The sequence below is a fragment of the Lithobates pipiens genome, unplaced genomic scaffold (assembly GCF_037356315.1).
Source record: "Lithobates pipiens isolate NorthernLeopardFrog02 unplaced genomic scaffold, aLitPip1_a1.2 Scaffold_18, whole genome shotgun sequence".
Lineage (NCBI taxonomy): Eukaryota > Metazoa > Chordata > Amphibia > Anura > Ranidae > Lithobates > Lithobates pipiens.
This window is the reverse complement of record NW_027507758.1, coordinates 110,591,244-110,611,355: the sequence shown is the minus strand read 5'-3', so window position 1 is coordinate 110,611,355 and position 20,112 is coordinate 110,591,244. Positions and strand designations below refer to the sequence as shown.

The window sequence follows — 20,112 nt, the reverse complement described above, 5'->3', positions numbered from 1 at the left end:
AACACTCATGTACAGGTTCAGTTTTCTTCACAGAATTATAGTTAGTTATCATTGCGTGCCATATAATATAATTCTAATATTAATGAACTGAGCTAATCAGATTCCTAGGAGTATAGAACATGACTTAGAAGCAGAGGTGGAAAGCACTGTGCATCATATCAGATAACATAAAGGCAAATTATATGTAAATGTTTATGTCCTGCTGTCAGCATGTTTCTTCTAGAATCCGAGACGAGATTTATGATCCGCATTGACATGAAATAAGCCAAAATGGAAATGACCATGTGTTTTGCTTTTAATGAGTAGGAAGTACCAATGTAGAGGAAATTGGGGTTAACTACAGTCCCCGACATTCAGGTTTACCAAGACAATGTATTTACTTCACACGATCAATTAACCAAGAAGAGGCTGCGCTGTAATCAATCCTTTACTGCCTTCCCTTGATCAAGACCCAGGAGGAAATTACCAGATATAGTTCATTGGTTTGCAGCTACATTTACTCTTGCCTTAACCTAAAAGCCCACTTATAATAGAGATCCCTTTCTGGATGAATAATGTTAAAGAAAAATTTAGTATAAAATAATTACCTTTATGTTTCCACTTCAATCAAAGCTTATATTTTTGGGTCATGGATTTTTCATTAATTTGTTTTCAATAATCATTAATTTGGTTGCTAGAGATGTTACATTGCAATAAGTAATAGGTCTGCTCGGAACATCATTTCCATTCCTGGACTTTTTGTATAATCTGATTTTATTGACTTGTACAAGGTAGATTTAAGTGTTTTGCACAGATTAGTGTTGCTGTCATTTGTGGAGAACAGCATGTGAATCATCCATAAACTGATTGATATCTTTTCGATTGGAAAAAAACACAGTAAATAACATATTATAAAACTGTTGAAAGGAAATGAAAGGGTATGTGTCTTTGCAATCAAGGGGGGGATTGAGCATGTATGGTCTAAGTTGAAGTTCACATCTATGCGTTTGATGCGTTTTTCAGGCACATTTTGTGATGCACTTTTAAACCCGTGTTTTTGCATAAAGTTTTCATGCATTTTGTGTTTTTTTTCCCCTTTTAAAAACACTGCATATAACTGGTTGCTAAGGAGCGGGCCGGGAAGCCGACCGCCACATTCTTAACAACTTATGTAAAAAAAAAAGCAAGAAATTTGGTAAAAAAAAATCAGAATCTGGAAGCCCTTTTAACAAGGGGGTCCCCAGATCTTGCCCCTCCCATATGAATGAGTAGGGGTACATTGTACCCCTACTTATTCATCAAAAAAAGTGTCACAAAGAAAGAAAAACAAACAATTTTTGACAATTTCTTTATTAAAAACCAAAAAAAAAGCTCTGCACTCGTTGAAGACTTACCATCGACTGCCTGCTCCTCCATCTGACAGTTCTTAAATAGGTAAGGGGCAGGGTCACCTGGGTAACATCACCTGGTAACCCCGCCCCCTTGACACATCACTACCCTTTTACCTATTTAACTGTTAGATGGAGGAGTGGGCAGTCGGTAGTTAGCCTTCAACGAGTGTGGAGCTTTTTTTTGGGGGGGGTCTGGCGGATGGCGTGATTCAGGGGGGGGGGTGCATGCTCGTCCCCTCACTTTCCTGACCTGCAGGGCTTGGTGTGGATCTGGGGGGAGACCCCACTCCGTTTTCATCTGATGACTCATTGGTTGTTAAGGATGTGGTAGGCGGCTTCCTGGCAGCTCCTTATCAACCAGCTATATGCAGTGTTTTTAAATGGGGAAAAAAAAACACAAAATGCATAAAAAACGCAACACTTGCATTTCTGTTGCGACTCCATTTAAGTCAATTACACGCAAAACACAATCTGCTGCAGGAAAAAAATTCCCCCAACCCTTTCCAGAAACGGCTGAAAAATGCAAAAATGTTAATAGGTACCATAGGAAACCATGTTAAATGGCGATAGGTAAAAGTTTTTTTTAGGTAGAGAAGGAAAAAAATGGGGGAAAGCTCTGGATAGGGGAAGAACACTAAGGCCATATATCACAGGTAGCCTGTGGTTTATACAGAGAGAAGATTGCAAAATTCCTGAGAGGTTCTGAAGACTGTCCAAGCTGCCCAAGTAATTCATTCCATCATTTTTTTTTATGGCATCCTTAATCAGACATCAAATCACAGCAACAGTATATTATTGTTTAGAACACCATTTTGTAGTTCTGGATTTTTCACACCGTCTTTCTTGATGGGTAGAGACATTAAACCGCAGCAGTAAACAATATATCTGCTTAGAACACATCCAGGCTGATGTTTTTTGGTTTGGTGAGTTTATCCAGCATGCCTTGTCCCAGTTTGGAGGCAAAGAGTGAGGAGATCTGTTCATTTCCACTCTTTAAAGCTAAATCATATGCAGTCATCCCTTTATTGTTTTTCTTTTTTATGCTTGCATTGCATCTAAAACAAGAAAAGCAGATTTAACACAATTAGATGTTGAATTATGAGTACATAGTAAGTTTCACAGTATTTTTCCCTGATGCCAAGACAGCATACATTTGGTTGGTCCAACCCACAGGACCAGTGGTCCTATAAATCTGCCTTTTTTGCTTTTTTTTCCCTTTTTTTTCCCCTTTCTGTTATGCTTTCTTTTTATTAGGCTTGTTTCTCCCAACTATGCTAACATTTACATACTATTGAATGTCTCACTACTCACTTGTCATTAGTAAAACATTTATAACCCAATTTACTTGTGCAAGAACACTGCTTGCCAGTCAGGGGCATTGCTAGGGGGTGTCTCTCTGAGACGGTCGTGGCCTCTCTGCAGCCAGGCCGCGAGTGCGGCGGGCAGCACCAGACAGCAAGCAGGCAGCACAGGAGAGCACCCGCCCTGCATCACCGATGTTCGGCTCTCACTGTGCAGCCGCGGGCAGCAGAGAAATTACATAATCTCTCACTGCCTGCCCTGTCTCTGGTAAGCCTGATGTAAGGAGTGGCTCTCTGTGGACTCTGAGATAAGGAGGGGCTCTCTGGGAACCCTGATGTAAGGAAGGGGTTCTCTAGGGACCCTGATGTAAAAGGGGGGATCTCTGGGGACCCTGATGTCAAAGGGAGGCTCTCTGGGGACCCTGATGTCAAAGGGAGGCTCTCTGGGGACCGTGATGTAAGGAGGAGGCTCTCTGGGGACCATGATCTAAGGAGGAGGCTCTCTGGGGACCATGATCTAAGGAGGAGGCTCTCTGGGGACCCTGATGTAAGGATAATATGTAATATACAGTATATATATATATATATATATATATATATATATATATATATATATATATATATATATATATATATATATATATATATATATATATATATATATATATATATATATATATATATATATATATATATATATACACACGCACACACGCACACATATTATATACATGTGTATGCCCGCCCATGCGTATGACTTTCTTTACTTCGCTGCTGTGGGCTCTAGCCCCAGATCTTTTGTAGACCTAGCAGCGCCCCTGTTGCCAGGTCATTACATCAATCTCACTAGGAAATCCCTGCACCAACTGTAGTGTAATAACATTTTTACAGTTCAGTGATTGGCTTATATCTCCGGGCATCGTCAGTGTTTTTTTCATACTATACTAGCCTTGATTTAACAGAGACTATTGTTTCATTTATCTACTGATCCCCTACAGCAGCAGTGTCCAACCCAAGGCCCCTGTGATGGATGCAGCCCATTGCTTGCCTTTATCTGGCCCTTTGTGCTCTATTCCTCCCACTGACACCAGTCAGAGAGGCATAATCCCTCCGAATGATATAAACAATGGAACATAATTCTTTCCATTGACAGCAACAATGGGGCATAAATCCTTCCACTGATGGAACATTGTTTCTCCCACTGACACCAATAATGAAGCATTATTTCATCATTCCTCCACTGACATTAAAGCGGAAGTTAACAAAAAAAATAGAAAATCTTCTCCCTGAAAGATAAAGTCATAATGTGCAAGTATGCATTGCATACTAGCACATTATGAAAGATTTACCTTAAAACAAAACTCTCCAGCAACGTGCTGTCACCGCTGACAGGGCTTCCATCTTCACCCAGTCTTCCTTCTGGGGTTCACAGGCTCAGGCCACTTGAATGGACCAGTTGCAATGACGTCACTCCCACAGATGCACACGGGAGTCTCGGCCACGGCACAGAGCTCTGAAGGAATGGCACAAGTATGCCCATGTACAAGTGTCCAATGGGACTTTACTACCATTTTATTTATGGGGCACTATTCCTCCCAGGGACACGAGTCAGTGGGGCATAATCTCTCCCATGAACATGGTTTCTCCCATTTTCACCAACAATGGGGCATTATTCCTCCAACTAACATCAATGATGGAGCACCATTTCTCCACTGACACTACAGCGGAAATAAAGTTAACTTAAAAAAAAGCTCCCTGCAAGATAAAGTCATAATGTGCTAGTATGCATCGCATACTAAGACATTATGAAAGATTTACCTTGAAACAAAGCTCTCCAGCGGCGCGATGTCACCGCTGACAGGGCCCTTTCATCTTCACCTGGTCTTCCTTCTGGGTTCACAGGCTCTGGCCACTTGAATGGCCAAATTGCAATGACGTCAGTCCTGCAGATGCAGGCGGGAGTTTTGGCCATGGCACAGAGCTTTGAAGGAACGGCATGAGTGTGTCCATGTACAAGTATTCAATAGGACTTTACTACCATTTTAACGATAGGGCACTATTCCTCCCACTGACACCAACGACGAGGCACTATTACTCCCACGAATTCCTTTGAATGATTTCAAAGATGAGGCACCATTCCATCCGTTGACAGCAGCAGTGGGCATAATTCCTTCAACTGACAACAATAGAGCACTATTCTTCCCACTGACACCAAGGATGAAGTATTATACCTCCCACTGACACTAAAGATGGGGCACTGTTCTTCCACTGACACCAACAAAACTGACACCAACATCATTTTTCACTAATATAACCAATGGAACGCTACACATTCCACCGACACTAATGGTGGGGCACTATTTCTTCCACTGACACCAATGATGAGGCAACGTTCTTCCACTAACCCCAATAATGGGGCATTATTTCTGCCACTAATAATAACAATGCGGCTTTATTCCTCCCACTAATACCAACGGTGGGGCATAATTCCTCCAACTGATATAAATGATGAAACACTGGGGAACTATTTCTTCCACTGACACCAACGATGGGGCAATATTTCTCCCACTAACACAAATAATGGAAAAAATTATTCTGCCACTAATACTAACAATGAGGCAAAATTCCTGCCACTAATACCACTACACTACACTACACTACTCCTCCCGCTGACACCAACGGTGGGGCATTATTCCTCCCACTAACACCAATGATGGGGTGATTATTCCTCGCACTAACATCCATCATGGGGCGCTATTCCTCCTCCTACTGCCCACAGGTGCTATGCAATTTTTTTGCTCCCGTTGACCACCAAGCCTGAGGCATTTTCTACTTCGATTGGCCACAGCCCCCATGAAGTCTGAAGCACAGTAAACTGGCCCTATGTTTAGAAAGTTTGGAGACCTCTGCCCTACAGAATCTCCTATTTAATGAACTCTAGACCTCTATTACAGATATTATAAGTACACATTTTAAATATTCCAATGCTTGTATTCCAGATTATCTTTTGATTTGCCAAAATAAAAAAAAATTCTTACCCTAGCAAGACTTCAATACTCATCTTCCCTTCCATGCCAAGCTGGACGGCCTCATGGAGAGCAGTGTTATTCTGCCTGTGGGACAAAACCAGGGAAGACCACTTTGACATACAGCTGATAAGGAGCTAAACAGAGCAACTGACTTCAAAAGCAACATTTGAATCAAAAACTTAATGAGTTAAAGTGTCTGTGTGCTTTTAGCAAGCAATCCAACTCCCTTTTAGGTTTAGAGCAGGTGGGACAATTAAAGGGAGAAACTAACTGTCTGCTATGAGTATATATATATATATATATATATATATATATATATATATATATTCAGATGAGGCAAGTATGGAATCACTGTTTCAGTGAACAGAACTAAGAATGTACTAAATTAGTTTAATATTAATATTATCCTGTTACAGATAATGTATTAACTTATAGGTACATACGGTCCAGACTGCTGGTCAATATCAGCTCCTTTCTGTACTAGGACAGGTATGACTTTGTAATGTCCATTGAGAACTGCCAGTGTCAGCGCTGGACGATCTTCATTGCTGCTACAGTTAGGATCTGCTCCCTATAGGGTTAAAAAACAGTATACAAAGAATATTTTAATATTATCTACACTTTTGCTAAGTACAGCCACAGAAAAATTAGACAGTTTTAATCTCTGCCAAAACAAAATAGGCATTTAAATCATTATTACTGAAACAAAATATATGTAACATATACTCAGTAACAGCAACTCCATCTACATTCTCCATTTTCGGAAGCACTATGTCAGATATTGATTATCTGTTAAGCCTTAACTGCCGCCTTGTGCCCTCTAATGTATTCTCTATAAGGTAAAACACAAGCCTGTGACAACAGTAGCCTGGCTTCCAGCTTTCATTAATAAGCTATAACTCCTTGATGTTCCCCTAGGCAGCATAAAGACCCAGTGAGGCATGAACCACTTGACTTCCGAAAGATTTACCCCCCCCCCCCCCCTCGTGACCATGCCATTTTTTGCGATACGGCACTGCGTTACTTTAACTGACAATTGCCCAATCATGCAACGCTGTACCCAAATTAAATTTATTTATTTATTGCCCACAAATGGAGATTACTTTTGGTGGTATTTGATCACCACTGGGTTTTTATTGTTTGCGCTAAACCAAAAAAAAAAGACATTTGAAAAAAATATATATTTTACTTTCTGCTATAAAACATATCCAATAAAAAAATTGAAAAGATCAAATTTCTTCAAAAGTTTAGGGAAATATGTATTCTGCTACATATTTTTGGTAAAAAAATCCCAATAAGTGTATATTGATTGGTATGCGCAAAAATTATAGCATCTACAAACTATGGGATATATACTGAAATTTTATATTATTAGTAATTAGTAATATTAGCGGCGATCAGTGATTTATAGTGGGACTGCAATATTAATGCCACTGAAACTATGCGGGAACCAGTGACACTAATACTGTGATCAGTGCTAAAAATATGAACTGTCCCTGTACTAGCAACATTGGCTGGGAGGGGGTTAAGCATCCAGGGCAGGGGTCTCAAACTGGCAGCCCTCCAGCTGTTTCAAAACTACAAGTCTCATGAGGCCTTGAAAGGCTGACAGTTACAAGCATGTCTCCATCAGGCAGAGGCACGATGGGATTTGTAGTTCCGCAACAGCTGGAGGGCCGCCAGTTTGAGACCCCTGATCTAGGGCGATCAAAGGGTTAAATGTGTGCCTAACCAGTGTTTATGTGTGTACCGTGAGGTGCTTTCAATAAGGGATGTGACGGTTTTTACTCTTTGTTCTGCAGGGGGATTTGTGCTGTCCTGTCATGACCCCACTTACAAGACAGAGCTCTGCATTGTTTACATAGACATAGCTATGTCCTTTCCTCCTCGTCACCAATCAGTGGGTGCCGGTTGTCATCCATTGGCTGGCACCCACTGATCAGCTTGTGGTCTTACTAATCACAACACAGCCAGCGTGCACGCCCCCTACATGGAGAAGCAGAATCACGTACATATATACGTGATTCTGCGCAGCCGGCCCCTACTGTAGTAGTAAAGCTACAGTACGAAGCCGGCAAGTGGTTAAGCGTTCCTCTTTCCACCCAAGACAAAATAAATACATTTTGACAAGGGGGACACGTTGGAAGAGGGGGGGAGTATAAAACATTTTTATTACAATGATCCTATGCTTATCCATTTCAGTGTGTATCTTTGTAATTGGTTCATTATGGAAGGTACACATTTATACTTCTCTTCTTTCAAAATACCTCATCCAAGAGTTCCTCAACAGTAGCAATCTTGCCTTCACCTTTGGGTCCAACTTCCTTGAGAAGCTTCCGATCTTCAGGCTGCAAATCAAGAAAAGATTGTTTTAGAACAGATTCAGTAAAACCGATTTCCCATGCAGCATATTTAAACACTAGCTACAGTCATAAAGAGGATATCTGTTTTGTCTACAGAGAATGGATATCCCTTTAAAAGGGCTGACTGAAATTAGATTTTTGCTAAAGAGCTCACTGCATAGGCTTACAATTTGATTTGGTACTAAAAGTTTCTATGTGTAAGTTAAAAAAAGACTTTCATTCTCAGCAGATAAAATCAGAGCTCTGAGATATACAGTATACTGTAAAGTAGTGTCAAACTACCAGAACACACCTGCAGATGGCGCTGAAAGCTAAACTTTAAATTATGCCTGCTAAATTATATGATGCAGGATTTGTACATACATACTGTACCATCTGCACCCTGCCTTATTTGAAGATCATTGGGAGTGATTTACACCTTTGCAGAAGAATTCCCTTTAATCTAATTCTACAGCCCTAAACCTTAGGCTGGATTCACACCTATGCAGTTTTAGTGCTTTTTGCATTTTGCAGATTTGCACTACAGTCCATTTAACATTGTTTCCTATGGAAAACATTCTGTAGTGCAAATCTGCAAAATGAAAAAAGCATTAAAAAGGCGTAGGTGTGAATCCAGCCTTAAATGTCGACTCCTAGGTAAATTTACAAGCAGTGTTTATTTTGACATCAAAGTTCAATTTAGTTTTAGTCTTTTGACTAAAATGCCATTTTAGTTTTAGTTGTATTTTAGTCATCTGAATCGTTTTAGTTTTAGTTGTATATTAATCTCCAGTACATTTTAGATGACTAAAATCAAATGGGTTTAGTTAAATTGTAATGCATTATTTAAGCATTTTTCTAGAATTTCCAAACTCATTATATACTCCTGTACAGTGGTAGCCGCTCATTAAGGAAGCAGGGGCAACGCCCCCCTAATCAATGCGCACGGCCCCTAATCCTAATCTACATGCAGGATACTGGACTCATGGATTCCAATGAGGTTTCTATTTCTTTTTTTTAAGCACATGATTAGAGCCAGAGGCTCTAACTGGCTTTAAAAAAGGGTGGAGTCGGGGGGCAGAGCACCACGCCCTGAGCCCACCCTGTTGTGTGGCATTATCAAATTAATATTCGCCAATCAGGAAGTGGGTCCTGGGACCCATTGGCCGAGAGTCATAAAACCCCATTGGCCGGGATTCCAAAGTCCCCATTGGCCAGGATTCCAAAGACTCCGTTGGCCGGGAGTCCAAAGACCCCCTTGGCCGGGAGTCAGAAGACCCCGTTGGCCAGGAGTCAGAAGACCCCGTTGGCCAGGAGTCAGAAGACCCCGTTGGCCAGGAGTCAGAAGACCCCGTTGGCCAGGAGTCAGAAGACCCCGTTGGCCAGGAGTCAGAAGACCCCGTTGGCCAGGAGTCAGAAGACCCCGTTGGCCAGGAGTCAGAAGACCCCGTTGGCCAGGAGTCAGAAGACCCCATTGGTCGGGAGTCTGAAGACCTCATTGGCTGGGAGAAGAAGTGACGGCCGGTACACGGAGGAGAAGGAGGGTGGAAGCTGCTGCCAGGGGTAGCCTCCGCCACAGCCGTGACCTACATGGGTAAATGGTGGGGGGGGTAGTGTGGGCTGGAGCAATGGGGGGGGTGCCTGTGATCAGGTCTGCCTGCCGCCCCCCCAACCACCAATGGAGCACCAGCCACCACTGCGCCACTGCTCCTGGAGTAAAAAAATCGAATAATATGTTCATATTTAGGCTAGGTTCACACCTGTACAGACTGTAGCTTGCACAGGCAGGAGAGCCCATTCATTTGAATGGTCTGCCATGCCCGTTACACGCAGGAAAGAAGTCCCTGCACTATTTTTTAAATTGCAGCCTGCATGGGTACAGAGGTTCCAAGTACGGGTGCAGTTTCCATAAGGATTAATGGCGACCCGCCCGCAGGTCCCACATTTCTCTGTGTGGGTGGTTACGACTGCCAGTATTTGTGCGGGTCCCACAGCGGCACCACCTGCACAGATGTTAACCTAGCCCTATGGTATTAAGGTTTGAACATGCACTACAGACACAGATGTAGCCGTTGTGATATAGAACGTCTTTATAAATAACACCAAGTTTTATAAACAAACAAAAATATTTCTTTTTTGACGTGCAACTTTAAAATAAAAAAAACACCAAAAAACTGTAAATTCTATTGGCTGTAATGCCATTGCACATATTACTTGAATATATTACCAACATTAAAGTGAGATTAAATGCAATTTCTTTTCTTTAACCACTTGCTTACTGGGCACTTAAACCCACCTACCGTCCAGACCAATTTTCAGCTTTCAGCGCTGTCGCACTTTGATTGCAATTACGCGGTCATGCTACACTGTACCCAAATTACATTTTTACTATTTTTTTCCCACAAATAGAGTTTTCTTTTGGTGGTATTTGATCACCTCTGCCATTTTTATTTTTTGTTAAAAAAATTTAAAAAGACAGAATAAAAAAAAAAAATTATATATTTTTATATTTTGATATAAAAATTTGCAAACAGGCAGTTTTTCTCCTTAATTGATGTACGCTGATGAGGCGGCACTGATAGGCACTGATAGGTGGCAGTGATGGGCACTGATGGGTGGCAGTGATGGGCACTGATGGGTTACACTGATAGGCAGCACTGCTAGGTGGCACTGATTGGCACCACTGGTGGGCATTGATAGGTGGCACTCATGTGCATTAATAGGTGGCACTGGTGGGCACTGGCAGGTGGTAATGGCAGGAAACAATGGCAGGGGGTACTGGTGGGCACAGATGAGGCAGAATTGCCTCTTCCTCTTTGCGACTGATGTAGCTTGAACATAAGCAGGGGATCAACAATTACCAAGCTTTTGTTTGCATCATGTGATCAGCTGTCATTGGCTGACAGCTGATCCTGTGATAAGGGTCCGGGATCGTCCCCTTACTCGGATCTGTGATCACCCGAGTCTCAGTGACCCTGTGATCACAGCGTGCGCAGGGAGCGTGCAAAGGGGAAGCCATCATATGACGGCCTCCTGGGAATCGACATCTGCTCTGTGGCTGTCATTCGGCTATAGCGTGGACGGCAAGTGGTTAAATAACAAACATGCCATGCTTACCTGCTCTGTGCAATGGTTTTGCACAGAGCAGCCCCGTTCCTCCTCTTCTTGGGTCCCCCACCCTCCCCAATTGCTCCCGCTGCTGTCAATGAGGAGGGAGAGCTCCCAGAGAGCCGATGATCTCATGCATATCGCTGATTCAAGGGGGAGCTAAGGGAAGTATTGGGGGGGGGGGGGGCTACTGCACACAGAAGGTTTTTTTACCTTCATGCACAGAAGGTAAAAAAAAACTTCAGCCTTTAGAACCACTTTAAAGGTGAAGTACAGCCAAACCAAATCCTCTCCCCCAAATCCCCCCTCCCAGGTTAAATCATCTCCCTCCAAATCCCCCACCTAGTACAAATCTTCCCTCTCCAAATCCTCCCTCCTAGCACAAGTCCCCTCAAATCTGTTCTCTCAGCACAACCTCTTCCAAATTACCCATCTCAGCACAAATCCCTGCCTCCGCTCCCAATTCTCCCCTCCTAGCACAAATCTTTACCAATTCCGCCCCCTTATGCCGCGTACACACGACCAGACTTTCCGGCAGACTAGGTCCGATGGTCTTCCCGAGGGACTTTTCAGCAGAGTTCCGACGGACTTCCGAACGATCGGACTTGGCCACACTAAGTCCATTCGAAAGTCTGTTTGTTTTGAACGTGATGACGTAAGATGGGACTAAAAAAGGAAGTTCAATAGCCAGTAGCCAATAGCTGCCCTTTCGTCGTATTTGGTCTGTTGGACCAGCATACAGACGAACGTTTTTTCTGATAGGAATTGAGTCTGTCGGACAGATTTGAAACATGTTCTATTTCTAGGTCCGTCTGATTTTTATAACGAAAAACTATCGGATTAGCTCACACACGATCGGATTGTCTGACAGATCCCGTCGGACTTAGTCTGCCGGAAAGTCTGGTCGTGTGTACGCGGCATAACACATACGCGCCCCCCCCCCCCCAATTCCTCCTCCTAGCACAAATCTCCTTCCTGCATTACCCTTCCCTTACAAGCACAAAAAGCCACCCCCCTCCAATCTTACAGGTGTAGTGGAGTAGGTGCGGGGTCTATGTGCCCACCCAGGCTGGTCTTCCCATGAACATTATATCCACACCCGTTGCAACCCCGGACAGGAGAACTTTCAGTGAGGAGATCCATATGGCAGATAACACAGGATCTTCTTAGATCGGACGACACATGGCTTGATTACCCATTCCCTACCTCTTCCAAGGACTGTCTATCGCCCAGAAATGTGGGTATGGGGCGGGTAATTAAGTCCGATCTAAGAGGATCCAGTGTAATCCGCTGTATGGAGGAGCGCTCCACTGACAGGAGTGGGACGAGCACAGAAAGCCCACACCTGCTCCCAGCTCTCTAACTGCTGACTATTCTCTTGTCTTTCTCTTGCAGTGGGCGTGGGTACAATGTTCATGGGGGGGCCAAGCCTGGGGGGGGCACATCTAAAATCTGACAAGGCGCAGCCAACCCCAGCACCCCCCTCGATCCAACCATGTACAGACAGGTGCCCCACTAGGAAGGGCACCTGTAGGCAAATGCCTACAGTGCCTAATGGGAAATCCGGCCCTGCTGGGGGGGGGCTATACCACCTCTGGCCCAGCATCTCAGGCCAGAAAATAGATGCGGTCCCTGCATGAATCCTGAACAATGAAGGATCTATCCTTGTGGAGAGAAATGCACATGAAGGCATTATCAGGGAGGGCTGTGATCAGTACTTTTAAACGGTATACAACATACCTGCACTTAACATGCAAAAGTATACCGGATATGTTCTTCTTCATCTAACACTTATTAGGGCATAAAAGCAAATTGTACTACCACCCCATGCTGAGATCAGGGGCCTAAGCCTCTGAAAATAATGTGTAATGCACTACAGATCAGCTGTGATATTAAATACATACAGGAAGTCGGTCTTCTTTCTGTATCGGCTTCCTATTTTTCTTCTTGGATCGTTTGTTTTTTGAGTTGTTGCTTCTGGCGCTCAGCCCATCTTCACTTGCTGCGGGGGTAAATAAGAGTTATGTAAAGAGGAATACTAATACAGTGCAGTAAGTTTTACAAGGTCATCCAAATACTATTTGTTAATAGGAATGTTCTGGATTATACATTCACGGTATTATCTAATGTGTGGTATTTTTCCATTGAACTTACTGCTGTACACCAATAAACACCAAACACTGTACATTTGCACTCTGTACTCAATAGTATTCAAATAATAAAACTAGTACACAAGTGAGTATTTCGATTTTTCTGGATTACTTTTGAGATGCTTTATTTGGCCTGATGCATTCATGCTCAACTCAGTTTCTTACATTAAAAAAAATGTATCATACTCCCGCTCATGCACACAGCCTATTAATATAGGCTTTAGAAAAAAATTACAAAATTCTGTGCCTGTTGTGAATGTTGAGAATAATTTTCTCCACGAAGCTTATAGCTACAGAAGTGAAAACATAGCTAGTTTTAACTTCTTTTAAAGAATAAGTCCACTTTAGGACAACCTGTACTTATCCTTTTTGCGTCTTTGCCATTATCTAACCCATCTCATCTTACGGTGTCTATTTACATCCACATCTGACCACACCTGCATGCCCACACCACATCCAGCAATGCAATGCGGCACCTCTAATAAATAGTCGGCATTACATTGTGGGATATAGAGGGATCACCTTTGCTGAAAATGAACAAACTGCATGAAAGTGTCTGAATCATATTGAGCGCAATGAGGGACGTCTTCTAGGCATTTTTTATCATGGATATTCTGTGTATGAGATTAAGCTCCACCATTACAGGCAGGTTAATTCCAGGATCACCAGATTACAGATAAGGGGGAGTGCGGAGAACAGGTACAGAGCAGCAATGTCTCTATGAAACACTGAACTACTCAGCATGTAGCCTATGCTCTCTGTATGCATTTCAAGATTTATTTTCAATTTTGACCGGGGTGTACCTTTAAAGGTACCATGTGGTTTCTGCTATTAGATCATCGGGTTAATTTTTGCAAGATTTTCGAAAAGCGGTGCACCAATACACTGATAAGCATTTTCAAAAGTACTCATGCAAATGCTCCAATACTAAAGCCGATACCTTCAAGTCTGCAGACTGTAAGACCTGGTTCACATATATGTGAATTGGATGCATCCGATTGGCATGACACCTTAACCTGCAGCCTTTTCAATGGAGTCAGTTCACATATGTGCAGGCTGGCCGCAGCACGTTTAAAAAAAGACTTTGGTGCGATTTCCATTGACGTACACTTTGACATTTCGCACCTGAATCGCACTTGAACCGCTGAAATCCTGCTGTCAAAACCGGATCGCACATATGTGAACTTAGCGAAAGACACAAGAAGATGTCATGTGAAGGTGCTGCAGTGTGAGATGTGACATTTGGACAGCAGAAACGCTGGCAAGTGCTCTACTGCTACACCACCAGGGCAGAGGCAGGTGAGCTGGGTGTTATGTGTAAAAAATAAATGCATCCAAGGGCAAAATAGGTATTGGTAATTGGTATCGGTAAGTACTTGAGAAAAAGTATTATTACACGTACACAGTCTTAAAAAACTGGTATCAGTGCATGCCTAATTTAAAGTCTAATGCCCCGTACACACGATCGGACTTTCTGCCAACAAAACCATGGATTTTTGTTCAAAGGTTGTTGGCTCAAACTTGTATACACACGGTCACACAAAAGTTGGCCAACAATTCCGAACGCGGGAACGCGATGCGGCTCCTTCTGCTTCATTCCGAGCATATGTGAACTTTTGTGCGACGGACTTGTGTACACACGATCGGACTTTACGACAACAAAGTTTTGTTGACGGAAAATTTGAGAACCTGCTAAGAAACATTTGTTGGTGGAAAGTCTGATAGCAAATGTTCGATGGAGCATACATACAGTCGGACTTTCCGACAACAAGCTCAACATTTCCCGTCGGAAAATCCCACCGCGTGTACATGGCATAACAGGAGGATCAGAGCGGAGAGCCAGTGACTGAAAGTGACCGCACTCCAGTCCGAGGAGACTAAGAACTGAGTGTGGTATATCTGTGGTCATGTGATCTCTCAGTTCTCAGTCTTGGAGCCCATGTGGAACAGCTGTAACATCACACCAATGCTGCAGCATGGAGGTGAGTGTGTTGATTTATTTTCTTTCATAAGCCCATACTTCTCCTTTAGAGCCGGTTCACACAGCGGGCGATGCGAGGCGACACGACTCGCCTCGCCTCGCTCTCGCAAGTCGCCCCCGTTCTGTACAATGGAACCGTTCTGAGAGGAGCGACTCGAGTCGCTCCGACTCAGAAAAAAGGTTCCTGTACTACTTTTGGGCGACCTCGGGGCGACTTGCATTGACTTCTATACAGAAGTCATCTGCAAGTCGCCGCTGAGGTCGCGGCGAGGCAAGTCGGAGTCGCCTCGCCTCGCCTGCAGTGTGAACCGGCCCTTAGCCTCAATGACTACATTATTATTATAATACAAGATTTATATAGCACCAACAATTTGTACAGCGCTTTACAAACTGGAGCGAGGCAGTACAGTTATAATACAATTCAATACAAAAAGGATCACGTAAGGATGCGCGGATTGTTGTTTGGACTGAATTCCTAAGTCTACAAATCACAGCAACATTAAAACACCCATTAAAGAGTGTTCTTATTTCACTCTAACATTTACTCCTAATCATATACTGAACCTCTGTTCCTAGGAAAACAACCCAATTATTTCATGGATCCGTTACTATAGAAGGAAAAAGAAGAAGGCTTTATGCTTTCAATGTGTAGGACATACAAGCTCGAATATAGGTATAGATGTAAAACTTACCCACACTGGATTGTGTCTCATCCATATCATCTCTGCCTTCTGTCACATTGCTCAGGAAGTTATTGCTGGACAGATTCATTGGCTTTCCAGTCACAACATTCTAGAAAATGATCATAGCTAATGTTTAAGGTTTACACACTGTATAGTAATACAATAAAAATAAATAATACATAGGTACATTTTTTATCATTGCTATTGGCAATACTGAATAATCCATACGAAAAAAAATGTATAATAATATCATGCATAAATTTATACTCTGTTTTTTTTATATTGTATGTTTTCATATATGTTCTTTTTCCCTTTTTTATGTTTCCTTACATACAAAAACCGCTGCATGCATATAGTGGGATTCTTCATATGCAAAGAGTCCATGAACAATTATGCCACGTACACACGATCGGACATTCTGACAACAAAATCCTGGATTTTTTTCCGATGGACGTTGGCTCAAACTTGTCTTGCATACACACGGTCACACAAATGTTGTCGGAAATTCCAAACTTCAAGAACGCAGTGATGTACGACGAGCCAAGAAAATTGAAGTTCAATTAGCCAGTGCGGTTCTTGTGCTTGATTCCAAGCATGCGTGGAATTTTGTGCGTCAGAATTGTCTACACACACTCGGAATTTACGACAACGGATTTTGTTGTCGGAAAATTTGAGATCCAGCTCTCAAATTTTTGTTACTGACGAAAGTAGACTCTGGACTACCGCACATCAATACCCATAAAACACAGCAGACAAAAAAACTGATGTTTCGCACGAGCAGTAGTGCTTAATCATAGCATCTTTTTTTTACATTCAGCTGTCAGTGGGAAAGTTTGCTGACAGCTGATAACGTATACATTTCTAAAGACACGGCAGCGGGCTTTCAGACCCACTCCTTAGCAACCAGCTAGACACAGTGAATGTAAAAAAAAGACACAAATCACAAAAAAAATCACGGTAAAAACACAGTACTTGCATTTTGGATGCGGGTCCATTGAAGTCTATTACAGTAAAATGCTGCATTTTACGGGGAAAAAAGTCCCCGACCCTTTCCAAAAACACAGAATTACAAAAATGCATTGATGTGAACGTGTTTCATGGGAACCCATGTTAAAAAAATTCCCTGCATTTCTGCAAAATGCAGAACACATCAATAAACGCATTAGCATGAATCAAGCTTTAAGTGTAATTCCACTTTTGCAGATAAATTAGGATAATATAATGTATATTATACTTCATACATGTTCCCATTCACATAGGATTACAGTACATACAAAATATTTAAAATAGCTGCTTACCTTGTTGTTTGTCCTTTTCTGAAAACTACACAACTGAAGTTTTACTCTGCCATACAGTATAATTTAAATGAGGGGGGGGGGTGAGAAATTAATGTTTACCATAATTAAACTTGTCTATAAATGATTTTTAAGTTTTTTGTGTGAATGTGAACACATAATTAACATATACAGTAGTAAGGTTTTCTCGATTCTGACATAAGAGGAACTATACTTTAAGCTTGACTTGGGAAGAAGTAAAGAATTCTTAAAAGAGAAGTATAGGTTTTGCATTTTATGAATCATACTTACCAAGCCGGGTGCAGCATCGGTCTGACGCTGCATCTGTTCCCCGCCAATTGCTCAGTTACGACTCTCTGCTCTGCCCCCCGCCCCCCACACACTCACTGGAGCGCTGGGCTGTGGAGAAGGCACTCATTGGCTCCCTGAGAGCCTGAGCCAGGTACCGATCCAGGCATGTGGGTGGATCCTGACCATATAGTCGTGATCCTTCCCCAGCCTGGACCGGCTCCGTGACATCAGCCGACAGCGGGCTTCAAAACAAACTGCACTCCTGTGATCCACAGAAGAAGTAGAGCCAAACGAGCTTTGGCTATACTTTTTTTTAAAGCTACCCATAGATAGATCAAAATTCGGCCGGTTCAGAGACCGGCCTAATTTGAAAGATGTAAGGGTATTGTAGTTGTATAGAAGTCGATCAACTGATCGACTTCTGTACAACTGCTCTGTTGCAGGTCACAGCCTGCAGCACTGATCAGTGTATATTGATGCCTGGGAAGATTCCCCACTGTTAGTCCCTGTACACACGGTCGGAGATTCTGCCAACCAAATCTGTCGGATTTTGTCCGTCGGATTTAGTCCGACGGATTGTGTCCGAAACTGTTGCATACACACGGTCGGACTAAGTTGTCGAAAAATCCGATCTTTCAGAACGTGATGACGTAATTTCGTTACGATGGGACTACATTCAGGCTAGTAGCCAATAGCTTTGATGTAGGAATTTGATCTGAGCATGCGTGGCACTTGGTCCGATCAAAATTCGCTACACATGATCGGAGTATGTCCGATCAAACCAGTTGGTCGGGAAATATTTCCAACATGTTGGAAAATTGGGTCCGACGGATATTCGGACGGAATCAGTCCGATGCATACCACACACAGATTATCCGACGACACGGTCCGATAGGACACATTCCGACGGATTCTCCGACCGTGTGTACAAGGGCTTAGAATACCATAAGTCAGTGGGAGGCTTCCCTCATCCACGCTAAATGCCAGTTTTTTTGCTCAATCTTAAGCCTAGCTTAAAGCCCCATACATACTATCAGATTTACCAAAACCATATAATATGATGTCAAACCTTAGGGGTTTTAATTTGTATGCAAATCAGGAAGGCCCTTGCACTACATGGTTTTGGTAAATCTGAAGACAAAAATCATCAGAAAATCTGATAGGGTGTATGGGGCTAAAGCCTAGGATACCAAAGGCTCATTAGAGACAACTGGATTCATTTTGAGACAGGTACTTTCAGGTGCTACAAGGTCCTCTCATTGCAGCAATGATAAAATGTTGTAGGCTGGAATGATTCCCTCTAATAAAGTAAAAAATAAAGAATGATGAGTTCAAATTCAAGGTGGTCTGGTCACTAAAGTTTTTTTCTAGCCAAGGTCTGAAGCTCATATGTGTGCTATGACTCAGATAGGATGTAGTCATTGTATGTCTTTTAAAAAATGAGAAATGCACAATTTCCATAGCATTTCAGCAATATTTATTGTCACTTTTCAGTTACTACTTTAAACATGTAGAGAGTTTGAACATGGATGGCTTCAAATTTCTTCTTCTATTTGTATGTAATGCAAACAACTATCTTTAACAGAAAAATGTAAGACAAATAAAAACATAAAAGTAGACCATTCCCATCCACAGTACATCAGGTGTCTGAATCATGGTAGCCTTTACATAAGGTGTTGTTAAAGTAGCTCCTAAATTTAGGTGTCAACATCAGAATACTATCTTACATAAAGGTGTTCCTGTCAAAGTAGCCCCCTATGCTTGGTTCACACTAGTGCATGCAGCGGCTCACAGCAAGAGATGTGTCAACCGGCTCTATAGTGGGCCAGTCATAATATACTGCTATGCGAATTGGATGCAGACAAATCCACATCCAATTCGCAATAGTGTGAACCCAGCCTTACTTTAGGTGTCCTCATCAAAGTGCCCCCTTACATCAGGTGTCCCCATCAGCATTCCACCTTACACAGGTGTCCAAATCAGAGTACCCCCTTACATGAGGTGTTCCCATCAGAGTGCCCCCCTTTATCAGATGCCCTCATCAGTGCCCCCTACAGAAGGTGTTCCCATTAGAGCTCCCTCAAGTTCCCTCATCAGAGTACCCCCTTACATTAGCTTCCCCAATCAGAGTCCTCCTTACTGATATACCCTCAGGTATATCAGTAACCAGCATCAGAGTATCCCCATAGATCAGTTGCCCCCATCAGAGGACTCCCATAGATCAGATGCCCGGTCAGAGTCTCTATATATATCAGTAGAGCCCAGTGCACCTTACTGATATGTCCATGGAGGCGGGCAAGCAGGTGACAGGAGCAGGGAGCAGAAGCATACTGCATGGGATGGGGCACACATGTTATATCAGCACTGGAGACTGGCAAGCTGATGGTCTGGGTTGGGCTGTCGGTTGGTCTGGATCCAGACCGCAGTCCGCCATTTAGTGAAGGCAGTACTATATGAATGATACTGACCTTATCTGTCACTAGGACATAGTTTAACCTCAGACTGACTTCATATCCATCTTCATGCATTGTGGCTGATATGATCTGAAACAGAAAATAAGGC

The 20,112-nt window shown here is 42.7% G+C and overlaps 1 protein-coding gene across 2 annotated transcripts in view; it reads right to left on the bottom strand.

Annotated features, from left to right (window-relative positions):
• Positions 1-1,526: 1,526 nt before the first annotated feature.
• The window catches only part of DZANK1 (double zinc ribbon and ankyrin repeat domains 1), an 86,285-nt gene continuing 67,699 nt past the window's right edge, over positions 1,527-20,112 (bottom strand). For both annotated transcript variants that reach the window (XM_077485999.1, XM_077486000.1), the window contains exons 15-21: positions 20,019-20,093; positions 15,974-16,073; positions 13,055-13,152; positions 7,968-8,048; positions 6,144-6,271; positions 5,710-5,784; positions 1,527-2,425 (exon numbers count right to left, since the gene is read on the bottom strand). In XM_077485999.1, the coding sequence (XP_077342125.1) occupies positions 2,260-2,425; positions 5,710-5,784; positions 6,144-6,271; positions 7,968-8,048; positions 13,055-13,152; positions 15,974-16,073; positions 20,019-20,093 (723 nt within the window). In that variant the 3' untranslated portion in view covers positions 1,527-2,259. The remainder of the gene's footprint in view (positions 2,426-5,709; positions 5,785-6,143; positions 6,272-7,967; positions 8,049-13,054; positions 13,153-15,973; positions 16,074-20,018; positions 20,094-20,112) is intronic.